Source organism: Camarhynchus parvulus, chromosome 1 (assembly GCF_901933205.1).
Source record: "Camarhynchus parvulus chromosome 1, STF_HiC, whole genome shotgun sequence".
Taxonomy (NCBI): domain Eukaryota; kingdom Metazoa; phylum Chordata; class Aves; order Passeriformes; family Thraupidae; genus Camarhynchus; species Camarhynchus parvulus.
Window position 1 is genome coordinate 20,519,918 of NC_044571.1, and position 10,567 is coordinate 20,530,484.

The window sequence follows — 10,567 nt, forward strand, 5'->3', positions numbered from 1 at the left end:
TACTGAAGAGGAAAAGTACTGAAACTGCAATTTCGAGTACAGCAGTAGGTACCTGTGCATCACTTCTAAACAAATTTACTGTGCTTCCAGCTCCCCATTGACAGGTCCCTCCCTCCTTCAGCTATCCTGACTTGACTGCAAGTTCATTACAGAGACAATATTCTAGAAGGATGAGGATGAAGAACTTGTTACTCTAAAATTAAAACATTTGGCCATTTAAAAGGCTCTGGATATTTTTTAAGTAAGTTTCACATGGCTCTTCTTTCATTAAAAAAAAAAACAAACCCAAACACTCAAAGCACAACTTCTAATGAAGTTCATTCATTTCCACTATTAAAAAAAAAGCTTAGTTTCAGTAGGTTATGCTGCAGTTTCCACAAAATCAAACTGAATTCACCTTATACACATCAGCAAAAGCATTCTTAGACTCCTCTGCCAAACTGCTCAGAGATGCCTCTCTGCTATTACCAGAACATTAAACATCCAGTTGTTGTAGATTACACAAATGCACAGCTAAAGTCTAGAGTATTTTCTGTACAGTGAGTACAGAAATGATCTAAAACTTATAAACATGATTGAGAGAACAGCAAAGAGCCTGGAGCAAAGAAAAGATCCAACAAAGCCACCTACAATCACAATAACAAGAACACCCTCGATCATGATCCATGTTCTCTTGAAAGGTCACTCAGCCAGAGAAATGACCGCAAGAATGGATGAACCTGCACTGTTACTAGCTATCCAAAGGGATACAGCCTGTCAACACTGAAATAGATTTCCCAACTATGTTACCTATTTCCAGCTTTCAGACACTAAGATTTGTCCCATCCTTTTTTGTACCACCTTGAAAAACAGGCCACTCTACATCTTTAAAAAAATCCACATTATTAAGCACAGTTCTTCAGAAATTCTGTATCTAAGAAATGTGATAATGTGTTTCCTAGCTCATATATCAGTTAATAAATATTTCTAAGCAAGTAAGAGGAATTTAAACATTTCAAAGAACCTAACAATTTAGAAATGGACAGATTTACATGGAGAGAAAGCAGGGCTGGTGGCAGAGGGGAAGTCTTCCTTTCTATATGGGGTGAGGTAGGAAAAGTACAGGGACAGGATGTGAGACATTCCCTTCAGTGCCAATACTACTGAGCTTTTGACTAAACAGCTCAAACCTTTCAGTACATTTTGGCATTTCATCAGGGTTTGGAGGAACTTTGAAATAACCACCTCTTTTCTATCATCAAACACTCAACTCCATCTGTTTCTACTCTAAGAGTCAACCCAAGAATTGTGTACCTGACAAAAGCTATTTGGTTTCTCAAAGCTGCAATTTGCTGTACTTCCAGCATTTACCAGCAAGCTGGCTCTTTCTGCCTGGGGGAGTCCAGCACACCACAAAGACCTTCAGATACACAAGATGGCCACTAAAAAAAACCCAAAAAATTATGTGGCAGATGCCATTCTCTTATCTGCAATAAGAGATCTATGCTTACCAAAAATGCCCTGAATTATACAGAGACTGAACACTAACACTGTATTAATTTATGGAGAGAGGAAGGAAGTTCTCTCCTACATTCATAAATGCTGTCCTTGGTAGGTAACAACTCTCCCCTGATCAGCTTGATAAACCAAAAAGAAAAGTTATGCCCAGAAACAAGCAGAGATATAAACTTTTAAAAATATTTTAGGTATAAGCACACACACGCTGCAAATGCAGAGACGATCTTGCTCAGTAATATTTCACCTTGCTACAGGTACCCATGGAAGATCCAGGTATGTGCTGAGGAACCAGGGGCTTCCTCAGCTTCTCACACAGTTGACAGCAAGTGGCAGGCACCTCCAGAAAGCAATTCAGAGCACTTAAGTCCTGTCTAATTTAAATACACTTTTCAAAACTATCTCCTTCTAGTAAACATTCATCTTAAACCCGGATGAACACCAGCAGAAGTCTGCTGCTTGGCAAAACACATACAGAGGGTACAAACACATTCAGAAGTCCATCAAGATGATTTTTGAAAACTGATTCCAGTTCAAAACTTTGTAGACTATTCCTGTCACTGAATGAATTCATTTAAACACAAAACATTCAGTTACTCATTCCAAAAACCTTACATTCCCTCTTGCTTGTATATGACGATATCTGTGAAGTTAGAAGGAGTACAAAAATTACAACTCCCAATAATTCCCCCCAGAGTAACAATAATATTCTTGGAGAGGGTATGAGGGGATAAGGAGAGCACAGCATACTTCCTGCATAACCCTTAAGAAACTGAAAATATTATGGTACATGGAATTAGAAAGCTTCCAAGATTGTTTCTTACCTTAAAGATAAGCAACCCACCCCCCACACACCCCAAAAGAAGCCTCAAACTAAAAAAAAAAGCCCAGACCCAAAAGTCCAGAATTATGTTAAGTTTCACAGAGAGGCATCAATACCAAATAGGTTCAAAATAGACTGCTGAAAGCAAGTCCTCATAGATTAAATGAAGTCTTAATATAACTGCATTAATTTTTACTTTACCCGTGAAAATCTGCATGCGCTGCATTTCTTAAATGCACAGCAAGTAAAAAATCTCCTTAATATCTAGGACCTGTCTCAAACTTCTATGACAAACTGACCCACAGAACTAGATCCACATACATATTAGGTATTCTATGTATAGATTACAAATGCATAGGAAGACTAAATATAAATAGCTTTTCTTAAGAAGAAAGAAGCTCACATATATTAAAATACTGGCTTTGTTACTACCCAACAGTTGTTTCCTCTAATCTATTCACAGCCACGTTTCAATTCCCATTTACCTTATTCTTTCCACATTCCCATACTTTAAACACTCACTAAGCAGGAGAACACACAATGAATCAAGGTCTGCAGATAAAAATAAGTACAGTCTATTGAGTAACTGAGTAAAGCATATGTAGCATATGCATAAACACCACACATACCACACTGGTTTTCCTCTTAAAAAAGAAACAAACAAAATAATAAACATGATGGATATCTAGATAATAAATTGCATTACTGGCAAATCTCTGATAACAGCAAGCAACAACTAGAGGTGTTTTGCAGATCTCTTATTTCCATGCTGATGTGTACGATAGCATCCAAAATTCATACTGAAAAGCACACATTAACATATGTATGAACTTACAACCAGAGAAGTTTAAATTGTCCTTTAAACAGACCAAACATTCAAACAGTCAATCCAGCTCTCTCACTCCTATCGCAGTAACTATTCCCACAAAACACACAATTCTCCTGGCAGACTCCACAGACATGAATGATTCTGTTTGTGTTTTCTTTCAAACTAAAAAATCATGATAAATTTGACAGTTTTTGTCCAAGTAGCTGAAAGAGGGAAATGCAGAGGAGATTAAAAGCAATCTGGAACCAACCAGTATATCCAAAACTTCGATGTTCACTTGTTGTAACAAAGTTTCTTAGTTCTGATTTTAAACAGAGCACTCTGAGTCCTCTGGAAGATTTTCCCCCTGAAATGCAGTGTGAAATGCACAAAGGAAGACTGCAATTTCAGTACTGCAAGCTCACACCATTAAACCCCACTCTCACGCTGTTTGACTGCTGAACACCTAACTCAACTGACTTGAGACTTCTGAAGTCACAAGCCTTTAAACTATCCTTTCATTTCAACTCCTTACAGTTTTTAGATCACGTGTGGCAATATCCAACATAACTTTTAAATGAAACTTCCAAAACTGGTGCCATTTCAACTATTAAAGCCCTCGCAAAAACAAAACAAATCCCCCCCAAAAAAATCCACACAAAAAAACCCCACAATAAAACAAAACAAAACAAAAAAAACCAACCAACAAACAAACAAACAAACAAACAAAAACAAAGGAAAAAAACCCCAAACCAAACAAAAAAACCAAAACCCTGCAAACCTAACCTCCCAAGCTTCAGACTCCCACACCACATATGAGGGTGGTGGGCTCCACCATTCTGCCAGTCAATTAACAGTCATAATAAAGAGGTCATTCACTAGCTGTTAAAGCACTAAAACTGAGACCATTCCCTTCATCAACTACCCTACCAAATTAAAAGCAATAAGATCTTCCTGCATCAAAGCAAGCCAACTCCTCTCTTCCAGTAATAGAAACCTGGGATCTAATAACCAGACTCCAAGGAAAACATCACCCAGAACACTTTCTATAGCATTGAAAAAAACCCCAATTTTTAACATATTTGGCAGGGGGAAAATATAAATAGCTACATGATACTATTTCAAGCCTAAAATATTCATTTTAAACACATTTCCAAATATTTCTCAACTATCAAACTGAGCAACACAAAAAGATCCAACTCAGACCATAAGCCCCTCTTGCAAGATAAGAAGCTGAATAAACACTTCAAAAGAAACACAGAACATGATCTGATACATTCTTTCAAAATTGTTCGCTAATACACTTGTTAAAATTCTGACACATACAGGTCACTAATTCTACCTGGGTTTGATGACCAAGAGAAAATGAATAGAAAACAAAACAGAATTAATAATCCTCCCTGTATTATCTTTCTAGAACTGAAGGAAGTGAATGAAATTTGTTGGGATACGAAGACCTAGATTAGAATTCTTTCTTGGCCACAGTACAATGCCTCCTAAGAACTTATAAATCAGCTATTTACACAAATGGCTGCATTTAAGTTGAAGCAGTCAGGAATTTCACAGGATTACTGGTAAATGCTGGTTTTCTGGACATCAAACTTCACAGCCAAGTTTAAGAATTGTTATTGTCTGCAAACAGTGCAGCTCACCTCAAACACCTAACTTGAGGGAAGAAATTGGTATCTGTGTTTGATTAGGTCTTTCTTTTTTTAAAAATTAATTTGTATACAGCATCAATAAAGCTCTTTTACACCCTAAATATTGTTGCAGTATGGTGACACAAGTAATTGCTTTTAGTTACGTGTTTAAAGCCAAAGAATAAAGAATTATCTAACTAAAACAGTAATCACTTACTACTGAAACAACAAATGAATACCAGTCACGTGGAGAAGTCGTGCAGCCAGTTAACAGAGAAGCATCTCTTTACACAATTTAAATGATTGTTAGGTTAAAAAAATTATAATTCACACCTAACCACAGACAGGAGCACGCTAGGAAAGTGCAGTGGAATAAAGAAAATAAAAGTTCTGAGTCCGATACTCCTTTTTAAAAGGCAGCACCTCCAGCTGGGGCATGAATTCAGCACTGATTCAGGAGACAAGAACTCTATCTACTAAATCAACAACAAAACTTCTTGCAACAGTCCAGGTTTCACTTGGAAATCTTGCTGAAATACCAGCCAAGCTCAGCCTTGATTAGACTGCAATGAGATCATAGCTTGAGGAGGTATAGCTGTAGGCTCTTGTAAAGCTGATACTAAAGAGAAATTAATTTAAATGATACATCAATCTTTCTTGAAATGCATGAACTAGAATGTTCTCATACTTATTAATGTAATATGGATAAAGCTGACTGTAGAACAACTTCAGAATTCTTAAGGATATTGTTAGGACAGGAAGTGAAATTACTTTCTACCCACCACCCACAATCAATAGTATGATTGACACTGCAAGCTGGGCATCTCAGATAAGAGCACTTTTAAAGTAAAAGTAATCAAGATAATGCAGCTATGGGAGATTTTCAAGAGATTCACTCTTGAGCACTCTGACTTTTCATTTTCATTATTTCCAATAAGACCTCCTTCTTCAGATGTTGTTTCTTTAAAAAAGAGGAAAATACAAACTGGGGCTCTTGAGATTTCTAATTATTGTCCTCAAAGTTCTCATTTCACCTTTTGTTGAAATATGCATGCTGCCATCAAAAGCAAGTACTTTCTTTTAAGATGTCAAATTAGGCAAGAACAAGCTGCCTTTGGGCAATTTTTTTGGAATGTTATCACACACACATGCAGAGATCAGAAAAAATGTAAAGCATTTTTTAAAGGGACATTAAAAAATAGTGGTATGCAACACAGTGACAATGCTAAAAGACTTTTTTCTTAAATATTAGCAACACCATTTGCACTTGGGTGGGGCAAGCTTTAGACGACCAGCTATGTTTAAAGATCGAGCAAGCTGTATCATGCACTATTTTTCTATGTACCTATTGCAGCAATAACAAAAAGGGCAAGGGAAAAAAAATTTAAAAAAGGCTTGTGCCTGGCAGGTGAACTTGATACTCTGCCTACCTGGTTCTATTTCTGGACTATTACTCCAAGTCTTGTTTTAGGTACAGGAAAAAATGCTACTGTGAATGGGGAAACCTGCCCACCCTGAAAGTGCTGGGCCCACTGCTGGGCACCAGCAGTGTGACTGTGCACTGACCTCTCCGGGGCAAAGCACTTCCCTCACAGCATCAATCACGGAATGGTTTGGGCTGGAAGGGACCTTTAAAGGTCGTCCAGTGTGACCCCGCTGCAATGAGCAGCGATAAAACTCCAGCAGCTGAGCACACACTTACACCCTTGGTAAGGCTGGACACATTTTCTCCTCTTTAGCTTGCCTTGCTTTCTCTGATTATTGGCAGTTTGGTGGATCAAAGGACACACTTGTTTTAATTGACTTAATTTCTAAAAAATTCCCAAATATTATTTGCTGCCAGTATTTGCCCTAGACTCTCCCCATGATACCTGTAGTAAAAAATTTCCCTTCTTATCAGCAAGTGAAATAGCCACACAACCAGAGAAATGGAGAAGTGTATTACAGAGAAAGTGCTGAAAAGTGAACACCATGTATTTACTCATGAATTTTTCAATTACAGTATTTTTTGGTGCTACTTCTCTGGCAGTTGTGCCATATATGCTAAAGAAAGTGGCAAATATTTACAAACACAGACTTCCCAGCATTTACATAAAGGTGCAACTTTCTTCAAAGGCTGATCTTGCTTTTGAGACTGCAAAAGCACAGAGACAAGCAGAATTTTAGAAATCCCCCTTAAGCAGCTGCTATCTGAGACTCCATTCACACCTTGTCACATTCCTCGAAGAGTTGGCAGTTGTCGTCATCCACCCTCACTTCCCCAGAGATGCTCTGGACTACAGGGAGACAGAGCTTTATAGCCAGCTAACGCTTCAGCACAGTTTGAATCCACAAAACCAGGAGTTTTTCCACAGCTGTCCTGAAGGATTTAGTCCACTGGGTTTTCTTGGGTCTCCCACTGACCAGCCATCAGTCTTCTGAGAAGGAAGGACACATGCCAAAGAGAGAAGCACTGGTGAAATGGCATCTCCTCATACTGGCAGCCCAGTGATCCTCACTCAGGAACAGGGTAACAAGGTCAGAGATCTCTTCAGCTGAGAGGAGACAAACCTTACACTTCCTGCAAGGAGGGACTTTTTAACCACTCTCTTTTAAATTATTCTTCCCACCACTAGAAGCAGTACAGTAAAAAACCAAAACACCATGATGGGTGGGCCAAATCAAGGTGAAAAATTTTGCAGCTAAAAAAAGCATAGTCCTGGGCACATAAGTTTCAGTCCCTGGTTTCAAAACTATTTCTACACCACTGTATCCAACAACAGCAAATAAAAATATATCCCAAAATTTAAACCCAAGGATCCAGGTTCCCCTCTTATTCCTAGGTCTGTACGGATGGACCCAGATTGCTCTTCCACAGAGCAGCACAGCTGTGTGGTTCCACTTAATTATTCCCTTGCAACAGACCCAGTTTTAAAGGTTCCCAGGCACAGACACTTCTCTCCACATACCACAGCCACATCCTCATGCCACAAATATTTATGCCAGTTACTTAATACCTAGGTAACATTATGAATAAGCATCACTGATCAGTCTTTAGATGTAGCACTTATTAGCCATGACCAGAAAGGTGGAATCATTTGAATTGGAACTTAATAGCTAGCGCATACATAGTAAAATAGCTCTGTTCTCCTTTTCTCAAATGCTCCCAGCTTTGCTGTTCTCTAATTCAGGACAGTGGTAAGCAGCCAACACTCTTGCAGTAATTTTTCAGCCTATACATCTGACACTGACTGTTGTTCCTTGAAATACAGCACTAGGGAAGTGATCTAGAAACAGATGGTTTGAAAAGTTCTCACTGGGAAAGTTCGTAACACAGTTGTTTCAAGGGTAGGAGAAGGGAACCAACTAGAAAACTCACAACAAAACCAGATGAAAAATAAGATTAGTATAATTTCTGTTGTGGATAAACCAGGACTTGTTGACCTCTGACACTCTCTGGCACTTTCAAAATGGGAACAGGCAGAGTCTGGACGACTTGGAGACAAAAGCATATATATAACTTTCTGACAGATCTTGAGCAAAATGTGCTCTGCTAATGTGACTTTTTTTTTCACTACAACATATGGATCTATTTTCATGTGCTTTCACTGTGCAACATGAAAGCTGTCTTAACTGCAAAAACCAACAATTACTGAGAATGGGGGCTCTTAAGTCAAAACACATTCAGATGAAGAAACAAAACATGAAGCATTTCTTTAACTTGTGTCCAGTACACTGAGAGTAAAGCTGTAAACATACAAGGACAAGAAAAAAGAAAAGAAAAGTGAAAAAAAAAACACAAAAGGGAAAGAAGGCAACCAGATAGTGCATATATACCCAAGTACGCCCCTCTACCCGGCTTCGGTTCAAGGATGTGGTCACTATCCACAAACCCTTTTTGTCTAAAGAAGAAGGGACAAACAAAAGGCTATCCTAATTACTTAGAATTTGCAAGTGCAGCGGAGAAAACAGCCTCGGAGCCGCGAGTTTCAGCCTCCATGCCCTCCTGCGCCAGGAGCCCGGAGGGGAAGGAGGGAGGGACCAGCCCAGCAGAGGGTTTCGGGTCCCCCAGCCAGTTACCAGCGCCCACAACGACGGCGCCGGCTTTTCACTGGGGCGTACGAGCGGCCAGAAGCGGAGGCTCGGAGCTGCCACGCTGCCTGAGCCCAGCAACCTGTTGCCCCCAGAGCTGCCGGGATGAGCCCCGCACTCTCCGGTACCGCTCCGCGGGCGCTGGCGGCGGCCATGGGGCCCCGGAGCGCCCCCGGCCCGGCGGCACCTGCGCTGGGCGCGCTGCCCCGCGGTACCTGCGCCCCGGGCTGCGGGCAGGCGGCGCGGCCGGGCTGTCACCGCCGCGGGCACGGCAAAATGGAGCCGGCCGGACCCACCTCCCCCCGTCTCGGCGCCGCTCACCTTGGTGATGATGAGGGGCTCCCCGTGCTCCCGTCCGCCCTTCACGGTGAAGCCCCAGGGAGCCCCGCCGGTCAGCTGCACCTCCACCAGCTTGTAGCCCTCAGCTGCCCGCTGCTCCACCATCACCATCACGGGCCCCGGTTCCACCAGCCCGCCGCCGAGCCGAGGGTCGCCGACGGCCAGCCGCTCCCGCCCGCCCCGCAGCCCCACGTCCTCCATGGAGCGCCCGTCGCCGCCGGGGCTGGCTCGCCTCTGCCGGCCGCTCCCCGGTGCGCGCCAGCCGGCGGCCGCCCGCGGAGCCACCTACCCGCCCCGCAGCGCCGGCCGGCCCGGCCCCATCGGCGGCGAGGGAGGGCTGCTCCGCCCGCCCCCTCCCCTTCCTCCTCCCCCGCAGCCCGCGGTATTGTCTCACGCCGAGGCCGGAGTCCGGCGGCGGGGGGGCGGCACCAACTTGTGGCAACTTGGCGGCGGGGCAAATGCCGCCGAGCAACGCGGGGTGCTGGGAGGAGCGCGTCGGGGAGAGGCGCCCCCGCCTCCCCTTCGCCTCGGAAAGAGGACGAAAGCCGCGTTTCACCAGCGGGGCAGCCGCTCGCCCCTCCCAGAGAGCGGCAGCCCCGCAGCGCGATCCCCCGGCCGAGGAGGAGGAGGAGGGGGGAGAGGGGAGCAGCCCCGCGCCGGCCGCCAGACAAAGGCAGCGGCGAGAAAGTCTGTGAGCCCCGAGTCACCTCGCGGCCGGGCCCGGGGCCGTACCCGGGTCACCCCACCACACGCAGGGGCGGCCGCGCCTCCCTTCCGCCCCCGTTCCCAAACAAAAGCGGCGAGCAGGTGGAGGGTGGGGTGAAAGGGCAGCCGGCGGCTGCGGCCGTCGCCCGGGCAGGGACGCCCCGCCTTCGCCGTGCCAGGCGGCGGGGGGCCGGGGCTGGGAGCGCAGAGGGGGCCGGCTCTTGCCGGCTCTTCCCGCGGGGGGCAGGTCAGGGGGCACCGGCAGCCGAAGGAAGGAGGAGCTTTCTGCCGGCCCCTCCCGGCCCGCGCCGCCTCACCACCTGTGGGGCGGGAGGGGCCGCGGGCTCCGGGCCGCGCTCTCCCGGCCGGCCCCTCTAGCGGCAGCCCCGCCGCACCGCCCGGCCCGGCCCCCGCTGCCACAACGGACGGGCCGGGCCGGGCACCGGCAGGAACCGGCGAGAAACACAGGTGAAGCTTTCAGCAAAGAAATCCAATAGCGAAGAGATTTGGAGCCCAGATTTTTAAAAAAGTTTGATGGCAGAGTGCAAGGCAGGACTAGAAGTGCTAATCTGAAGGCAAATCTTGGATGTGAAATAAATGCAGGGTTTGGGTTTGCCTGATGCCTTCACTGAGTTAGTGGTGAGGCTGGGAGTGAAATACTTTTTTTTTTTTTTGCAATTCTCGCCG

The 10,567-nt window shown here is 44.4% G+C and overlaps 1 protein-coding gene across 2 annotated transcripts in view; it reads right to left on the bottom strand.

The window, feature by feature from the left end:
- The window catches only part of SHROOM2 (shroom family member 2), a 117,185-nt gene extending 107,069 nt beyond the window's left edge, over window positions 1-10,116 (bottom strand). For both annotated transcript variants that reach the window (XM_030960044.1, XM_030960033.1), the window contains exon 1: window positions 9,158-10,116. In XM_030960044.1, coding sequence (XP_030815904.1) covers window positions 9,158-9,376 — 219 coding nt within the window. In that variant the 5' untranslated portion in view covers window positions 9,377-10,116. The remainder of the gene's footprint in view (window positions 1-9,157) is intronic.
- Window positions 10,117-10,567: the final 451 nt, after the last annotated feature.